Consider the following 19856-nt stretch of genomic DNA (forward strand, 5'->3'; position numbering starts at 1 on the left):
CTGCGGGTTCCCACGGCGCTCTCCACGCACATGAGTTTGGGAGACTGGAGGACGGGCTTGTGGGCAGAGAGCTTCCCCAAACCAGAGCTGTATTTCCATGTTCCTGCTCCGTCCCTGCTTTCCCACCTACTCGTGTCATGGACAGGGAGTTTCATAGCAGCCTCCAGCCTTTTCCATACTATGTAGTCTGGGGTGTTCCTTTAATGAATAGTGATCTCTTTGGAAGGATATAAAGCATGGATTTCTTTTCTCGCAAAACATAAAGAGATACTTACTGGAGTACCAAACAGATCTTGAAGCCAAAGGTGACCCATCTGCAGTACCTCTGCCTTTCAGAAGTCAGCAGAATACACGGATCTATCGCTGTGGTGCTCTGCAAATCCGCTTTCAAAATATACTACATATAAAATAACTCGCAGACTCTTAAATACGTTAATAACTTAAGAATCTAAATAAGCGGATATTTCATGTGACCTACATTAATGGGGAGGCATTGCATGGCAGATAAGCAGAAAGTTCTCATCTATTGTATAATACACGATTTATTCATACCATAAACATATTGAGAAAAGGATATGCTCTGGCATTCTGTCGACTTATTTTTCCCTGCAAAAAAAAAAATAATAATAAAAATTATGTAAGAAGATCATGCTGGTGAGAAGATATTCATATCACAACAGCAACAGACTTAGTGGCAGGGCTGCCAGATACTTCTTTATGGTTGGAAAGACAGCGAGAAAAGCGCACAGGTTGCACCACAGTGCACCCATAATTCTAACTACCAGCCTAAGAGCGGAAGCAGTTCACAGAAGAGGCTAACGGCTTTACCCTGCCTGATATCATTGCATTAATAAAAGTCATCAATAAAAGCATCAATTCCTGCTGTACTGTAAATGTGACAGTGGCTGAGTGTGCACTGCAGCTGCAAGATAAGGCACTAGAAAGATATCTAAATTTTTGGCTAATTCTAGATGTCAAGATAATTGGATTTTCCAAATTAAACCTTTCTGTAGTTAAAGAGGATTAAGGTTAGGGACTGTAGCAGGGAAAACTACTGTCACTGTTATGAAGGATTCGCTGTTACAGTGCCATTTTTCTTCTATGTCTGCTCTAAGCAGGCAAAATAGCAAGCGCTTCATAAAAATATGGAAGTAGTTATATCATTTGCCATCAAAAGTTGGCATGGGAAAGCTCTGTTTCTTGTGCATTTACCTATTCATTTTACGAGCTCTGAACAGAATTTTAGTAGCTGTTGAGGGGACAACATAAGATTATTTGGACTAAAGTTTAAGTTTTATTGAACGGTCTGTGAAACCTAACATTACTAGGCACGGCAGAATGCAAGGATATTGCAGAGCTAAGATGCTCAGAGGAGTATGTGGTGTTAGGTCAAATACATGTTTAAACCCTCGATCCAAACAAAGTTTGTTGTTTAAGAAAGTCTTTTGGCTTTTTAGTTGTCTTATCTTTATTTATCATCTATATCAGTTTAGCTGCTACCCCCATATGCATGAAAGAGCTTGACATTTCTTCCACTCTGAGGCCAGAACAACATCATCCTCCCTGATATATCCAAGAGAACATTGCAGAGACGACTCTTCAGATGGAAAGACACCAAAACACAGGCGAATGGGAAAAAAAAAAAAGTTGTCCTGTCCTCTCTTGAAAGTCCATTGGAGCCCGTGCAATCCTCTCCACAGTATGACTGTGGAGTAGCTGCACAGTGTACAGCATGACAGATGTTCTGTAGTCATCTCAGTTTCCTGGACACATTGCCGGATATTCATCCATGGGCATGGACTTCAGTGCATAAAGGCTTAAGCAGAAAAATCCTTAGGGATTTCATCGTATAAAGTTTTCTCCTCCAAAGTTTTTATGGGCTGAAGTTTTATATCCTTAAAGACTTTACCCCATAAAAATCCAAGAGGATAATAAAACAAATAGCATCTATGTCCAGGGTCAGTAGCTTGGGGGGAAAAAAAATGCTCTTGGGTAATAATAATACCTTCAGTACCAGTATTGACCGGAAACTACGGATCTATTCTTTTCCCTGTTGGCTGACATTTTACCATTATTGCCCTCTGAGCTAGTCGCTATTTGCACGCTGTGCAGAGTAGCCATGGGTACATGGCAATGCAGAGATATTATAGGCCTGACTTTGAACTGTTCTTGAGGATGATAAAGCCAAAAGTGAACTTTGCAGGCAGAATACAGAGCTTGCCTGGTCCAATCGCTCACGATTTCATCTTGCTGCCTCACTCCATGTATTTTCAATCTGAAATGTGTGGATACACCCAAAACCACATTCACATGCTCATATTAATCAAGATTAGGAAATGGCTGCCAAGCTCTAGAAAATCAGCAGAATACCCAACATCTCATATAAAATAAGGCTGACCTAATTCTGTGACTATATTTACACATGAAATTCAGTAAAACTGGAACAAGTAGGCCTCTGCTTTTTTAAAAATGTAGCTTGGAAAGCTAGATCAGTACTATTGTTTTGCTACTGATCCTCTAAGGGCCCTGAATGACAAGATAATTAGAGCCCATAGAAACTTGAAATCCTAAAATCACTTTTCTATAAGTCAGTGCAGACTGGTAAGTGTTCCCGCAGGGAGGAACAGGCACAGATCCATTCACGGGCCCCTGAGCTCTTGGCAGGAGGACACACTTGCTATTTTCTGGTCTGGTACCTCCAGATCTGTGGCATTAACCATGGATAACACGGCTGTGCCCGTGGAAAGCTGGAACTCCTTCTCACCAGGGCGGGGACATTATTACTGCCCCGGGTGGTCATGATACTACTGCACACATTTGGAGCTTGTTTATTTTCCAGGGCTAAGTACTGCCCACTCCAGACTGCTTCCATTCCAGTAAATGCAGGATAATGGGCTGTATAAATACAGTAATCTAAAATATAAACAAATCTCCAGTGATGCCCTCGACATCCAGGCAGAGCATTCAGTGTAAGAGCACTCAGGGTGCACATATAGCAGCCTATCCCAATATCAGCTCAACACATTCACAGCATTTCTATGGTATTTCTGCACACCCCATACCAATAAACATGATAAAAAAAAAAAACTGGTGTAAGACCATATCGGAGTACCTGTTGTCTAAAGCCATTAAAGAGAACGGCATATATACTTAATGAATTGCCACTCTCAGCCTTCCGTTCTGGATTGGTGGGAACAGTTGTCAGCTAAACAAATGACTCACAGAGGCACACTATGTCTTGGATAATTTTACATAGGTGGAGACTGGAGAACAAAAGTGAGGACTTGTCAATAAAACACCAAGCTAGTCCCGTAACGATACTTTCTGTGAATCACTTTTGTGTATAAAGTGATCTGGGAGATCCATGCACCCAGTTTAATAAATACACCTCTCCATCTCATGCTTTTCTGACCATCTCTATTAACTTTGTGTTAGTATTGTCACTATTAACCATGTTCACGCATTTGACAACATACATTAACAAAGCCTTGCAGTTCCCCAGTTTCCAGAAAGGACTGTCCATGTCAGGAAGACAAAACCTTTGTTAGCAACAGATGTAGCCAAAGCAGAGCTGAACGTGGTCTTACCCAAACCCCAAGCCGGGAGGAACTGCAGCTCAGCTTGCACTGATCGGTGAGCGTACCGAGCAAGGCTGTTTCCAGGCTGGCAGCTCCTCCTGGCAGCCCCAGCACCAGTTCTGTGGGGTCCACGGAGTGTGAAATCCACCGCTCCGCATAAGACCAGCACAATGCATCATTTGAATCATTTTTAAGGGATGGCAAGGTTCATAAACTCCATGTTGCCCTCTGCACAGGAGTGAATTTTTCTTTTAATGCAAATGGTGTTTAAATGCAATATTTTAAGACTAATATTCCATATAGGCACAGTGTCTGATTCATGCCAACCCAAGGAGTAATATGAATGCTTAGTATTGTTTAACCAGCTCCCAAGGACTGAATAAAACCCTCAGTTGAAAGATGTGACCTTCAGAGAGCATGGATTCACTTTTTCTTTTCATCTAAAAGATAATTTATCTAATACTTTTCTCCTCATTGAAGACATAGGCTCGCTGCACTGAAAACTGTTTACAAATGTTCTTTCTCCATTAAATTGATTTTCTGAGTATAGATAGGTAGTGTTTTCTGGAACTAATTTAAATTCCTCTCTAATTAATATTCAAGACCAAAATACGTTATCTTTGCATGACTTTGCAATTATTAAAGGGAAAATATCATCTGTAAAAGTAATTATTTTTCTTTTTTTTTTTTAAACTAGCTGTTAGCTGACATGAAATGTATCATTTATTTGCCTTTTTTAGGCTATGATTGAAGAAGCCATCACTACAGAAGTATCTTTTTCAGTTATGTACACGCCATTTGGGACAGAAGTCAAGGCTAACGAAATAAAAAAGATAGAGGACGTGTTTGCTAAAAAGCACCCTGATTACGTGGAGCACATATATACAGGTAACAGAAGAGTTCACCTCTCTTAAGCACTGTATATTGTTTGTGTGTGCATGCCTGACTTTAAATGAGTTTAAGAGAGTCTGGAGCTTGAGTTCCAGACATTTCTACACTTCTGAAGGGAACATTATCTTCTGAGATTTGCTCTATGATTGCACATGATTTAGATATCCAAAATATCCTCCCTTCTACAAGCACTAATGGACTGACCACCACCTTTGAGAGCACCTCACCTGCAGGGATGGAAATAGATAGCCAGGTTTCCTTTAGCCTGTTGAAGACAAGCAGAATCTAGATTGAACAAGGGCTTTGCAGAGACCATTGTCATCTCCTGGAGTAAACTGATGCTTAAATTCTGGTGACCACAGCCTTATTTCAGCAGGGGTATAAAAGGCATTTCTTACTGTCATTAACCTGGTGGCTTGGAACATAGCTGAGCCTGATCATGCTTGGCTTTGAGTTGGTGACAGAGAAACACAAAGGGAAAAATAGATTTCTCAAGTCAAATTCTGGAAAGCCCCTGTCTTCATCATACAAACGAGATGTGTAGCTGACCCCTCACTGCCACTTCCAGTGAGGGGGTCTGAAAGGCTGAGATGCTGCCTACTCCCTGCAAGAGTTACACCCAGATCTGAGATGATGGCTTAGTCCTTGCAACACCACTGAGCTCCAGCACTCTGCAGATAAATAAGGCTTCTAAAAGGATGCACTTTGCATCTTTGGGAAGGAAAAGAACATCTATTTGAAAAACACAAATAGGAATTAGGAAATCAAATGTTTACCACAAAACTGTGCAAACCCTTAACACAAGTAAACTTGTTTTGTTCATTTTTGTTTTGCTTTAGGAAACCAGTATAAAACTAGATTGTGTTTTGCAAGTTACAGACCACTCATGTATTGGGTTTCTGGCGTAGCTTTGGGGTTGTTTGAAGAGGGAAAATGAGGACTTATCTGTTACAGATATTGTAAAATCCCTATCTACTGGTTACTTGCTGGTGTGACTTTGTAGAGAATTTCCTGAGACAAAAGTATTGGCATTAAAAGGAGCATAAAATTAAACTTCCTGAATCTGATTTGTAAAAAGATAAATTCATATTTCACATAATCCACGCGATTTATAGCAAGGGCAAGACTAAGGAGCACATCAGCAGCAAAAGCATACAAGTATTGCGCTGAAACTCAGTTTGTGTTCATAAACCACTGAATGACCCTAAAGCATCACCAGTCATTTTCTTACTCCTCCTAATAAGGAAAAGGAAGATGGAAAAAGAAAGAGGGGTAAAAGATCCCAGTCCTATGGTACTTTAGTCAATTATAAAACAGATTGAATAGAGCCAGTTCTGCCCTCACGCATGTTTGTTTACAAAAAAGCTATCAGTTAAAAGAATTGTTTCCATTTTACACAAATTTATCTGAGTGCAGCTTCTGGGATCACTGAAGTTTCTAGTAATTGAATGGGATAGATAGCCAAGAAAACCAATATGGGTATCAGGGGTTTGAGAGTGCAGTGGCGTGAGATGTTTCATTCAGGTCAGTTCTCTCCTGACCTCCCTCCTTTCTGTCCTGGCAACCCTCTTAGACAGAGCAGACGCAGATAACGTACAACAGTGGTAGGTGAAGTCAACCGAAGCAGTAGGGGTTACTCAACTTATTCAGATCTGACCTAATATCACACGGCCCACCAAAAACAAAACCACAAGCAACAAGTTCAACTCTGTTGGTATTATACCGCTGAGAATTCAACTTGCAGGTCTGTATCTTACATAGGTAAAATTATAAATATGAGCTAAGCCCTATTTTAACAGTGGGTGTGAAATACCAGACATCTCACGAACATGCTATTTTAAATAACCTTCCTATTCTGTAACAATCATCCATCCAATTTTAGTCCAAGTTCTTCTGAGCGCAAGGACTGAGTTGATTTCAAAGTTTTCCTTATTGCCAAGGAAAAGGAGCAGATATACATTTAAATCCAAGTATTCAATGCAGTTTGTTGCAAAATTGAGAATCCCTCAGAAGCAGAACATGGTGCAAGGGAAATATCAGGTCCACTCACTTTGATTTATATATGAGTAAGTCCAGAGAGCTCTGAGTGGGGTCTTCCATTTGTCACTGTGACCGCCTAGCCTGCCACCTTAAAAGCGGAGCTCACAGAAAACAGAACTCTCCTTTGTGAAAAGTGACACTGACATTCAATCTAGGTTTATTTTTTGCAGGGGAAGGGGAGGAAAGAAAGGACGAGTGTGGATCCCTAAGCAAAGGTGGTTGACACAATTGCTCAGAGCATCTGTCCACCCTGAGGTCAGGGCTGATAACACAGGATTTTTTGGCAGCAGCAGTCACAAACTCTGGCCAAGCCACAGGACAGGCTGGCACGTGCCAGCTGGGTGGACATGCAGAAAGCCTGGGATTGGGGTGGTGGTGATAGTAAAAACACAAATCTGTAGGAAATCAAACCCCACAAGTTCAGGGAACAATATAACAGCTTCTTTTGCCGTTAAAAGATCAGGATGTTATGTTACTGAACTGTTGCGTTATTAATGCTTTGGATGATCAGCACTGAAAAGTGCATAAATAGGAAGAACGTGTTTTATCTTATGCATCAGCCAAATTTAAGCTGTTGATGCAAAATGTTGCCAAGTCTGGAATTTCAAAACCCAGCTGTAGCTGGATGCGTTGGTTTGGTCACCTTCGTTTTGGCACGCTTTCTGGATTACATTTTACTCCTTCTCAGATTTCCTATTTTTTCCTCAAAAGAAGTAACTTCTCTTGCAACTGAAAAGAAACATGACAGTGGAAAACATTTTCATTTCCCTATTTCAGATCCTCATGGATTTCACATCTTGCCACAAACCACCGAGTGGCCGTCCCTGCCTCCCCAGCAGTACTTACTGACTCTGGGTTTCAGAAACAAACATATTGGAAAAATCTTGGAAAGGTGGTCAAATAAAAAACTGCCAATCTTTTCAGGTATGTCAACTTACTTAATAGCTGAGATAGCTTAGGGGTCACCTCCATGATCCTTGCTAAATGAGGGGCAGTCGGGGGGTTTATTGGCGCCAATTTCTCTGTGCCTGCACTGTGCCCTGACTGTCCGGACAGCTCGCCACATTCTCCTCTCTCCTCCACCAGTTCACCCATCATCTTGCTAGATCCTCTGTGGAAAATGTATATGAATAGACACAGTCTATGTTTTTGTGATTTCGTTTCCTAGAACGGAAAGCACCTTTCTGTCCTCTCACAAAAGAAGAAATAATTACATATTGGGATAACACTGGGAAAAAGATCATGCCAGTAATAGAATTTATAAGAAGCTCCAAATTAACTGTGAGTATAAAATTCACTTTTTGTTGTGTAGTGTGTGCATGTGTGAACGGCGTGTGCTTTCTGGTGGGTAATTCTTTCTGCACATGCTGCTCCTGTGTCCAGAAATGCTCAGTGAATTGCAGTAGGAACGGAGTTCAATTGGGGTTTAGACACTGTTAGAAAGTAGCCCTAATTATTTAACAGTGTACTTAGTTTATTTAAAATCACTTTGCACGCAATTTTCTCAAGTCTTTATGGCCTATTATCTTACATCCCTACTTCACATAACCACCAAAACAACTCGCTATATTTAGTACCCGTAGTATACTACACACATCTCCAGGATCTCCATCAAGAGTTAATAATTGCTACTTGCAGCATTTCTAGTGATTTAGATCCCAATCCCTATGTACTGAAGTATGCGAAATAACCTTCAAATCTGTTAAAACCATATTGAAAGTATATTAGTTAATTCTACTCCATACTTTCTGCAATAATGTACACAGCTTTTTAGCACCATGGCTTTTGATTAGCACAAAAGGTCAAAAATCAAATTTGCATGTAGACTAGACTGTTTTAATGCAATTCTTAAATTATTCTCCTGAAAATAAGTGGAAGATGCCTCTCCTCCCCAGACTGTAAATGCTAATGTTAACGCTTTTTCCCTAGCAATAACAGTTTTTTAGTTTTCTGTATGTTGAAGGAATCAGAGCCATTTCCTCATCAGGGGTGTCTTAGCAAATCACAGGATTTATATTCTTAGGTTTTGATACCAGATAGGAGGTTGACAGAAACTGCTACTTAGCAACCCCTAGCCAGGAAGAAACATTAGCTAGATATTTGGGGAAGCTATCTCTCCTTCACTGTCAGAGAGCAGCTGCTGAAACAACAGTAAATGCTTGAACTCACAGGTTTAGTGGGAGGTAAAGGTGCTTAGTGTTTCGCCAAAATGGGCATTCATAAAGCATCTGCATCCGTGTGAGGCAGGTGAAACAGGCTGAGGGCAGACATCCCCTCAAGGAAACACGCAGCTGCTTCTTCCCAGTTCCTTCCTGAAGCCGTGTGGTACTGACTTCGGATGACCAAAAGCCTAGGTTATTGATGTGCAGGCTAATAGAAGTGGCATCTTCAGGAAAGTGAAATATCTGTTATTGCTGTGTGCACTGCACTTCGAACATTGAAGAAGTTAGAAGTATAAACAGTGGGTTGGGTACTGGACGCAGAATAAAACCCTGGTCTTTCTGAAAGCCCCAGTAAAACTCAGTTTTTAAAAGTTATATAGTTTTATATAAAGTTATATAGATTTATAACCAGCCACCAAGGGGTCAATGTGGGAGCTTTAATGGAGAGAAGGAAAGCCCCAAGACACAAAAATCATCACTGAGTAAGAATAGCCAGCTTCCAATGCCACATCCATTATCGCTGGAAACATATTCATTTTCCCTTCAGTTTTCATAGCACTGAATGATCCAGACAAGACAGAACCTCTGACCCAAAGAGCAAACGACAAAGCCAATTATACCTGATAATACAGATAGGCACAGAGCCAGAACTGCTCTGCTACTGGTGATTAAAATCTCCTTATGGGCCTGGCAGAGATTTGGCCCCTTTTGCTTCCTTGAAAATATTCCAAATTTTTTTTCAACATAGAAATACTATGCCATTGTATTTCCATTACTCACAAGCTAAATTAAAAACTTCAGCAAGATAAGCTTCAGATATAGACTCTAGCTTTACAACTTACTTTAAGAAGATAAAAGAATCTGTATATATATATTTAATAGAACAAACAGTCATTTCGGCCCTCCTCTTCATCTGCAGAGGCAAAAGTAGAATCCAAAATGCTTGTCCTAATCAGATTTTTTTTTTTTACAAAAATGTCTCAGTGCTAAAGCAGAGCTTACTAAGCCACGGCAACACTTAATGTAAGTCAATAGTGCCACCTCAGTTTTGAAGCTAGACAACCTAGAGTTAATTATACGATTTATACACACCCCACTGTTGGTAAGACGTGAAGTTTAAAAAGCAGAGCATTTTCTATTGGCCCTCTGTCTAGCTACTACCATTTAAATCAAGAAGACATTTGTGTATTGTAAAGCAAGAAGCATTTGAGGAAGAACGTTGCAGTCTGGTCCCCGTGCAGCATCATCTGCTGCTGGTGGGGAAATGGCATAAACCTCATCTACCCAGAAACACATACCATGGCACAAAGGTTATTTTATTTGCCTTAAAATATATGTATCAGTCAGACCTTCATCTACTCACATTCCAGTCAAGATTACCAGCACTGACAAGCGGTTACTCTATCAAGTGGTTTCACTGGGGTAATTTCTGCTGCTTTGTACACACCAAGTTTGCCTTTCTCCTGCTGTAGTCCCACGTCGATGGCACATGATGGTACTTAAACAGGAGAAACAGTGGCCAGAGGGGCTTATTAGCCTGCTGATATTGTAAAGGTGAACAAAACCTACCATATGATTCACAGCATGATGCGTACATTTACAGATCTCACTGTCTTGTTGCCTATTTTTTAAGCAGAGGCAAAGTGTTTACTACACACAGATTTCAGCATACACATTTTCTGGAGGATACCAAGGGCATTAAAGAAACATTATGATGGATTTTTTTCCGCTTGTTATTGCAATACACTACAGAGCTGCTTGCAAGGCATAACTTCATTCAGGTTTTGAGCTGGAAAATAGACTCCACAATAGAAAAGAAGAATTACTGGGGGGCATTCCAGACTTCTGCAAAGTGGTGCTCTTAAAACTGATAGTTAAACATGCCATACATATTGGATATGACAGATTCTGCTTTAAATCCACTTTGCTTTTCTTTTTCTTTAGCATTCAGCAATTAAACTTTATTTATAAATAGAAGCGCGTAAGGGATGATTCCTTTCTTGAGTACAGAGAAAAGCAGAAAGTGGGGGTATCGTCCCAGAATTCTCAATACATGAAAGAACTTGATTCACTTCTCTCACATGCTTTCCAGCTTCTTTTTGCAATGAAAGCCTGTCCTATCTTTGCTCTGGTTGTTAGTGCTGGGTATTTAACAATAGCAGGTAAGCTCCATCCAGAACAGGCTGATCTGCTTTTTGTAGATGCTTTTTCATCTCGGGGTCAGAGGAATGAAAATAACCCAGGGTTGATCCTCAGGCATTAGGACCTTATTTCCCTCCTAGAAGGAAAGTCTTCAAAGATTACTCTGGGGACAAACACCCCCTCCTTTTTTTTTTTTTTTTTTCTCCAGTTTAAAGGGAATCTGTACAGCAAAAAGTTTCCTGGGGAGCCTCAGGTGGGGCTACCCATTAAGAATGAAGTCCTCAAGAAAAAGTCTATCAATTGCTCATTTTTACTTTTTTTCTTTAAGTTCTCCTTGGAATACCAGACGGTAGGGACGAGGCCCCTTTAGTAAGTAACAGCATTATAATTTAATCATTTATTGTCTTAATATGTTACTGCATTTCTAACCAGGATGCAACTGTGACTCCATATACTGCATTTGTTGGTTCCTTTGCTGATTCCTCACATGTGTATCTCAACTCCTTGTTAAAGCAGTCACCTCTTTTCCACTGAAGTCTCCATTTAAGTTTGCTCTTTACTTCACCTTCACTGTGCCTATCTGAGTTGGTTTCGTCTTTGTCTGATTGCTTGGCTACTTTATTATGTTTTTTACAGCAGCTTAGTAGCCCCTTCAATTCTGCTATAGTTCATGTAATTCTCATCATGTGGCTCAGCTCCCCGTGGAATTTTTTTTCCTGCCAGCAGCAGTTATTTACTTTCTCTTTCTGCATTTTTCATTGTCACTGAAACACCACCTCTGACAATGTTCAACCTCTTCTAATCCCTTCAAAAAAAAAACCCGCTGGTGGTTATTTATTTATTTACTTCCAACCTGCTATAAAGTTAAATAGCAGTGCTATGTCCACAGAGTGCAGACTGGCACAGATGCCCAATTTGTTTCCCATAGCTACGTGGCATGCTCTCATATTTTTCTGGAGAGCCAAGCAGAGAAAAAATTGTTTTCTTTTTGCCTTTGCTTTCTTAATCATTGAAGAAGCCCCCAACAGACACAGCATGATAAGAGAGGATTTTTACCTGCTTTCTTAGCTGATGACTCAATACACTCCTTTCTTGTGCTTACACAAAAAGGTTTTGGGCGGTTTTCAAGAATAGCAGGGAAAAACCTTTTGCAGTATCTAAAATGTTGTGAGACTACGTCATGTTGATAAGAGCTCTTTTTCTCTCTCATTAACTGATTGCTTCTCCTTATTTTAATGGACAGTGCTCTACTTGGGGACACAGCTGTCTGGCTTTCAAATACAGATGAGGAAGTGGAGATGGGGCTCCATTTTCTTCCTTGCTTTAGTGCCATGCTAACCAGCCTGTGTCAGACTTACTATTTTGCATAGCAGAGATCACAAAAATTTTTTTTCTTGCCGATGCCCCCTACTAATACTAGGTCAGGTCCTCAGAAAAGGGCTCTTAGCAGTTTGTAAGAAGGTTGTCCTGGTCTCCATTCTCAGAGGTGGGTCAACAGAAGTTCATGAGACAGTAAACCTGGAAGGGCTCTCCTGGTTCCTCAAGTCAAATCACTTGCTGTTATATACCTTTGTGTCACCTAATATCCTATTCATAAATTGAGTAAAATCCATCTTAGAACTAGTTAGCCTTTCTGCCTTTTCTACTTTTGGTAAAACACACTGCAGACCTTCAACCTGAATTTTAAGAAGCTTAATTGCCACCACAGTCTTATTTGTACCTATTTATACACAATGGTCCTTCTGCTATCATTGTCTTCTATCTCTCCTTCCCTTTTCAGTTGTTTGCTCTCTTTGGAATTTAGCCCTGCATTATGTTTATTGAGAAGAATAATAAGCTCTTGGTATTTTCATTAATAGACTAATCAAACCACACTTCTCTCGAAAGAGGTATCTCCTACCGTGCTGGCTTCTCTGCTCCATGATGCTTGGGTTTAAATTAACCTCTCCAAACACAGCTGACTGGAGCTATCTGCCATCCTCCAGAGAACTGCTGACCAGAGCTCCTTTTCCCTGTGCAGGGCCTGATTCTCTCCTTCAGCTAATGGAAATACCAGTTCATTGGCTCAGCTCTTTCTTCTTCCATTGCTTTCATATCTGGAACTCCCAGATTATAGCTGCATTTCTGCCATTGGTCTCTAGTGCATGGTCTTTTATTTCATATTATTTTACAATTTTATTAGGTCTTATATTAAAAGGGGTAAAATTAACTAAGCCAAGATTATTTGTGTCTTTCAAGAGTTAAAATAAAACGAAGCTTTTTTCCATTATTATTCTTGTAAGATGTATAGAAAGTAAGAACAACATTGTTAGTAGATTTTTACACTTTATACAGGAACTATGTCGACAGTCATTTCGATAGTGCTTGATGCTGGCCCAGTGCAAATATCTGCAAAACCAAGATCGAACCAAATGATCGAGATTCTTTGCTATGAGAAGTTCATTTTAAAAATAGGACACCATTTACTGAAAAAATAAATGTCATTCAAAACTTTCCTTTCACTCTGTTCAATACATGATTGGACCTAGAATCACCTACCTGGAAGTGCATGTAAATGGCAGCATCAGCCTGCAACTGCCAGAACAAAGGTCTGCTAAAAATACTGGAAGTGGTTTTGAAAATTGATGCCAAGTCTTGGAATTTCAGGCACTTAAATACGTTCAAAACCCTGATTAGATGAATGGAAATTTCACTCAGAAGGGCTGAGCATTCAGATATGCAATGGCTACATCTTGTCGGGAATCTAGGCCAAATTGCTTTTGAAAATCTCAGTAGGGTGCTTATTTGCATTTTTGGCATCAGAATACTTCTGAAAATACGGTGGTAAGGCTGCCATCCATCAAACACTTCAGCAGGTGCTGAGATTTTATGCAAGTGCTTGGCTGAGTTTCTGTATTCACATGCTTAAAATTTAGCATGTGCCTAGCTGCCTGGAGGATCCAAGACCACCTCTGCAGGTTTTAGTCCCTCAAGGTTATATATTTGAAAACTATGGATTTGCCTAGTCTGCAAACAAACCATAAGCTGACACACTGCACGGTTTCCTCAACCTCTCCACTGAAACTTTAAAAGCAATCCATGAAAGTCAGATAATACTTAACAGAGGGGATTATGGAAAAGCCATTTCCAAATGAGAAAATTGCATTCATGTTTCTTATCTGCTGTCTCCCCTTCACATATATTATGACTACATATTTATTTTTCTAGTACTACTAGAGAGATTGTGGAAAGAAAGTCTTCTCTTTTTTTCCTCTGTAAAGATTGTCAGCAGCATTATCTTAAAGGCGCTGGATGCCATATTGCTTACATTCCTACCAGCACAAATACATATGATGATAAGCCCCAAGCCATGGGACTCAAAGGATAAGTGTGTTTTCTGCGACTCTCCTCTAACCTACTTGCTTTTGCTGAGAAAACAGGACACTTTCTGTGCATGTTCAAGTGGGATAGAGAAGTTGCATTACGCCAGCTTCCTCAGCCGTTTGGGAAGAGCCAAGGAACAGTCCCAAATGATTAATCAAGCCATGGCTGAGCTAGCAACCCTTCCCTACCTGCAGGACATCAGTCAGCAGGATGCCCAACTGGTAAGCATTTATTTCTCATACTCATTTTGGCCTTTAGAGGCAGGCAGCCAGGGAGGGAAGGGTTGGGGCAGAGCACCGCACTGCAATTTGCTCTGGAAGGGTTTTTTCTTCTTATTATTTTTTTTTAATGTGCGAACCTGAAGTAGTTTTAAAATCCTAACGCAGTGCCTTGTCAGAGGAGGTGCTAATCACCTGCAAGGATTACTTTTATAGAACCAGCATGACTCATCTGTAGGCATATTTTTAAAACCTCTTCTTTTCCCCCAAACGTCCCCAAATCAGTCTGGGAAAATGATTGCAATTATTCAGATCATGCTACTTTAAGATGTCTAACATCAGAAGCCACCTGCAGCAAAACTGGCCGAATCTAGTTAAAGCTGAGGAGAGAGGGGAACGGAGAGAAACAATTTTCTTTCCTGGCTCCATCTATGAATTGCTCCCTGTCTCTGAATAAACTCATCTACCTGTTATGCTTTTGTTTTCTCTTTGTAAAATGAAGGCAGTGATGCTAGCAGGGCTGTTGCCAGACTAGAGTTGTTAATAGCTGGATAGTATATCGATAACCTGCAGTCAGAAAGTACCATACAGTTACTCTTCCACGAGGCTGTTGGGTTTTCTGATGGGGAAGGGAGGAAGCTCACATACAAGCAAATTTTAAGCATTTCATTCTAGGGGGGAAAAAAAAAAAAAAAAAAAAAAAAGAAAAAATATTCCCTCCACAGTCATTGCATTTAAATGCAGTTCAATTTTGATGATCCAACTTCAGTTCGCTAAAAACTCTTGATTTTCCCGGAGCTGGTCCCTTGACATTTGTTTGCGGTCCTGCAAAGCTCCTAAGCTCTGTAGAATTAAAGCTTCACAGCAGCTTGCTTTAGGGAAGAGGAGCAGTGGCCTGCAACTGCAGGAGGTGGTTGCCAGACTTTGAAGTCTGGGCTTGAGATAAGGGGAAACGACATTGCAAAGAAACTGTGTTATTAAAAGACGTTCTCCTTTTGATGCAAGTTTTCTAGTACTAAACTTCAGCAGGCCCACATTTCAAGGCTGACTAAAGGGTCTTGAGTTATTGGTACATATTTCAGTGATGGGTTTTTCTCCAGGGTACAATATTTTCAGTACATCACACATGAGGCACAGGCTATTACACGACTGCCTGTATCTTGTCATGTAGTAATCATAAGCCTGACCTCCCTGGAAAGCTTTTTTGGGGAGGCTCTAGTCCACCTCAGACAAAGGTCTTCAGTTTCTTAGGGGTAGGACTGGGCAGAATGAAGGTCTGTGTGGGGAGATTTAAGTGACAGATTGTAAATCTTTCTACAAAACACGTATGCTTTGTTTACTGAGCCCAAGGTAAAAATGTTTTTTAAAAGAATAAAGGCAGAAAATCTCTACCAGCTATCCTGTCCAGAGCATTAAAATGTATTAATTCAGCATTCATTTATTTTTCTTTGTCCTGTCATCGTCCTGTAAAATATATCTGTAGTCTGTATGTGTGAATGGAGGCTCAGATGCTTCGCAGCTAGAATATTTTAGTGAACTCCAGGCACCACAGTGCTAAGGGAAGAGATTGCAAGCAAGAACTTGCAGAGTGGCTTCACCAGGGAGTGATTAATGAGCTTTACCTTTCCCACACGGCACAGGTTCCTCTTACGCCAGTGGGGACCGTTTCCCTACCACATCACAACTGCATCAAGCACAGAACATGCTGCCCATCGTTGGGTCTGCTCATCCAAACCATTCAGGCAGCGAGCAAAAGATCCTCATTCTCAGCCTGCCTATCATCCTCCCCACTTCACCAGGGCCCAGGCAGGATGAACCGTTTGCAAGACTGGGCTGTACTGGTGTGATTCAGCACCACTCAATGGATGTTACAGAGACAGCCCTCCCATGTCTGTGCAATCAGAATCACAGCACCCATGCTGACTCCATGTTCTTCTCTCTGTTCAGCAACATTTCTAAGAGATATCTCAATTTTTCCATGAGTAAAACTGAGCTGGCCAAATTCTAATCTCACTTGCACTAATAAAAATTTTAAGTAATTCCTCTGAGGTCATTCTGACTTTACATTGATAAAACTGAGATAAGATTTTATGACCAAGCAAGGCAGTTAAACTGCAAGTTAGAAAATGCTAAAGATGCCAGATGTTTATTATCACATACAGTGTAAGTTGTATAAAGTTTAAAACACACTGAATTTATAATAGTGCGATTTGCACTGGTATAGCAAGGATCCCAAAGGCATTTCCATTATAAACTCTTCTGTGCAAATGTCTTCCTGTAACTAAATAAATAGAGTCCTAATCTATGGCACAGGGAACCTCAACTGAGACCTTTTTAGATCAGTATTTATTCATAGACCCTTCGGAAAATAAAGATTTTGGTTAGCTTGAAAACCTTGAAGAAAATCTTCCCAAGGTTTATGATTTCAGTGTCACCATATTTGTACATCATAAATCAAGATGAAAGCTTGTTAGAAAAGCAGAAACTTATTTCAATTTAAAATCAAATGAGGACAAGATATTTTTGAAAATGCAGCATTTTTCCTCAGAGAGGAATTTCCAAAAAAGACCAGCTTTGGGAGAATTACTGTGGTTTGCCAACTGCCCGCTCCTGTAGCATGCACGTTTTCTCTGCCAATAGAGCTGGTGAAAAACTTTGGGTGATCAAAATTAAAACTACAGCACATGCTGGGCACTTTTCACTGGCATGTATCAGTACCAGTGAAACTTTAATTGGAAAGGTTTCTTGTTTTAACTTCTTGCCCAAAGCAGTGAGGTCCCCAGCTTGGGGACTGTCGGAGCAGCCCCTCAGGGTGAGAAATTGATGTCATGGTCCTTGCCCCTCTGGGTGCTCTTCAACCAGTTCTTCAGCAGGAATCACTCCAAGAAAAGCAATGGAGAAATCCCCTTCCCCTGACCAGTTCCTCTTCTGTCTGGTTTGACGCAGGATCTGTGCTTTGCCCATTCTGCCCTTAATACCCTTAATCTCTGGGCTGTGTCTATTCTGGATTCATAGAAGGAGATTATCTGTCATAAAAATATTGTGATGGAAAATTTCTGACAGGTTCTTGACTCTTTTCACATTAAAGTCAGAGACAGAAATTTGCAGTTTTGTTTTTCATGAATACTGATGCACGAATTAAATTTATATATATATATTTTTTTTTTTTTTTTTTTTTTTAAATCAAGTGTTTGGACCAATAACATTCAACTTAATTGCTGCACAAGCACAGAGAAAGCAGGCTGGAACCAACCGTAGCAAATTTATTTAGAGATTCCAAAAAAGATTCTTGCATCCTTTGTCCAGTGTTGGCACACAGACAAAGAATTTGAACTTCAAAAAACTGAATGCAAACAGTAAATTTGAGGAAATACAGATCTGCTCCTTGAATCTCAAGGCAGCACTTTCATATCTTGAGCAGATTAACCTGAACACTGATGTTTAAGTTTCATCACCTTACGTACTCATCTTAGACTGCTGCCCATCTAGGTACAGAAAGAAAAGATGATTTCTCTATGAACACTCACACTTATACTGTCCAATTACTTATAATGAGTAACAAATTTGGGAAGAGATACCAAAAACTGTTGTTTGGATTCACTTTAACCAACTAAACATTTTAGCATAGACCTAATAAAGCACAGCAGTATCACAGGTACTAAACGCAAGTTTCTCCCAGTTTGTTCCTAAGCACTGTTGCTCACACGGGAGGACACCCTGGATCTGCCCCTTGTCTCTCTGTTACTGAATTAAGAGCAACTGAAACATTTTCAAGTGTTTGGGAAGGGTGCAGGGCAAGGCAACGCTATGACTAACCTGGAAGGGTACTGGAGTGAGGCAATACTACAACAAACCCAAATTTTAGCCTTCCCTCTAACACTAAGGACTGATTAGGAAGTATTTTCCTACAGCTTCTTTTTATAGTTTACACTAGAAGTTGTCAGCCCTGGTTTTATGCTCTGTTACGCTGACTGATGGGGAGAAGAGAGAGTTTGCCAAAGAAAAAGGATAGTAAAAGCAGGGAAAATGAGCTAGATACTTCCAGCTACAGTAAAAGCATCTCAGCTTTAGCGTTGTCCTCTTGTGAGGTTTTACATGCTGCTTTAAATTATGACACATTAGCCTTGGGAGAAAACAATAAAAAGCATTCACGTACGACACAGAATATCCCAGACAGCTAAAGAATGAAATATGGAGCCTTTACTCTTTACAACCCAAGTCTTCCTTTACTAAGTATAAACATTTACCGCATTAAAACGTATAGGCTTAAATACAAATTTTCCAGAGGATTTTTTTCCCATTGTTAAGTATTTTATATCCACAATAATACAGTGTAATGGCTGAAGCAAAGATGAGGTGGCAGTGCTCATTGTGTGAAAGATGAGTAATAAAATCATCAGCGTACAAATGATTTTTTAATTAGGTTTTAATCTGTGTATTTAGAGAAGTTATTTCTGTGTGAATTCCACACTGATAATTTTTATCTTGGTGCCACAGCTGCAGTCGCTAATGGCAGATGCCATGGACACCCTTGAAGGAAGAAGAAGTGATAAAAGACGTGTGTGGAATAAAATTCAGAAGGTAAAAACCTGCAGCAAAGGGCAGGAGCGTATATTGTTCCTTGGGGAGTAAACGTCCACCTGAGTCATATCTGTTCAAAAGGTAGAAAAGAAAGCAGGTGCCATTTGAAACCTGACTGCATGCCTTGAACTCTGTTAGTGCTCAGGCACTAACCACAAAAACATATTCAATATATGCTTTAGCCCCAGTGGTTGATCTTTGTCCATGGTAATAGTCTCATGTGGTTATCTAATGCGAAAACCCACTCTGAATAGCTTATTTTTGGCTGATAATTATACTTCTCTTCCATCTTGGTCATACAGGGTACTGTGCTAATTGGGAGGAGGGGAGAGTTGTTAGGGAATAAAATTCAGCCCAACAAATTAGGTCCCTTAGTGGAGCTCAAATGAGGCTTTGGTGATGTGAGAGGTAAAAGACATGTAAATGCCTTTCTGGAGTCTCTGCACAGCAACCGGTCAATTTAATTCTTAAAGGATTTGTGAAGTGTAGGGAATCTTGTGTTGGTTCATCTGTACAGATGAATCTGTCTCGACATAATGAATAATAGGTCAGGCTGGGATGTAATAGGAGTATCTTACATTTTTACAAAGTCTTTCAAACCAGAGCAAATCAGAGCTCTGGGCATTCAACACCATTGACATTCAGCCACTTCTGAGGAGAACAATAGCAACACATCACCAGGAAAGGAAAATGTTACTCATGGTTCAAAGCACTGGTCTTGGCCCATGTCGTCTTATGGCTCCATCAGATCCCAGATGGGCGCACGCTTGCTTTGGGTTGTGGCTATGGTGGGAGGCAGGAGAACAGAGGGCTTGGATTTCTGCACTGGCAGGACGTGAAGTTGTCCCTCTTTGGGATTTAGGGTTTACAGACAAATCTCA

General features: G+C 40.4%; 1 protein-coding gene across 1 annotated transcript in view; it reads left to right on the forward strand.

Annotated features, from left to right (window-relative positions):
* The window catches only part of SPATA16 (spermatogenesis associated 16), a 77493-nt gene that overhangs the window by 45365 nt on the left and 12272 nt on the right, over nucleotides 1-19856 (forward strand). Inside the window, exons 5-9 of the mRNA XM_086754918.1 lie at nucleotides 4319-4466; nucleotides 7287-7433; nucleotides 7678-7790; nucleotides 14233-14397; nucleotides 18892-18975. Coding sequence (XP_086611044.1) covers nucleotides 4319-4466; nucleotides 7287-7433; nucleotides 7678-7790; nucleotides 14233-14397; nucleotides 18892-18975 — 657 coding nt within the window. The remainder of the gene's footprint in view (nucleotides 1-4318; nucleotides 4467-7286; nucleotides 7434-7677; nucleotides 7791-14232; nucleotides 14398-18891; nucleotides 18976-19856) is intronic.

Source organism: Chlamydotis macqueenii, chromosome 9 (genome assembly GCF_036417535.1).
Source record: "Chlamydotis macqueenii isolate bChlMac1 chromosome 9, bChlMac1.mat, whole genome shotgun sequence".
Lineage (NCBI taxonomy): Eukaryota > Metazoa > Chordata > Aves > Otidiformes > Otididae > Chlamydotis > Chlamydotis macqueenii.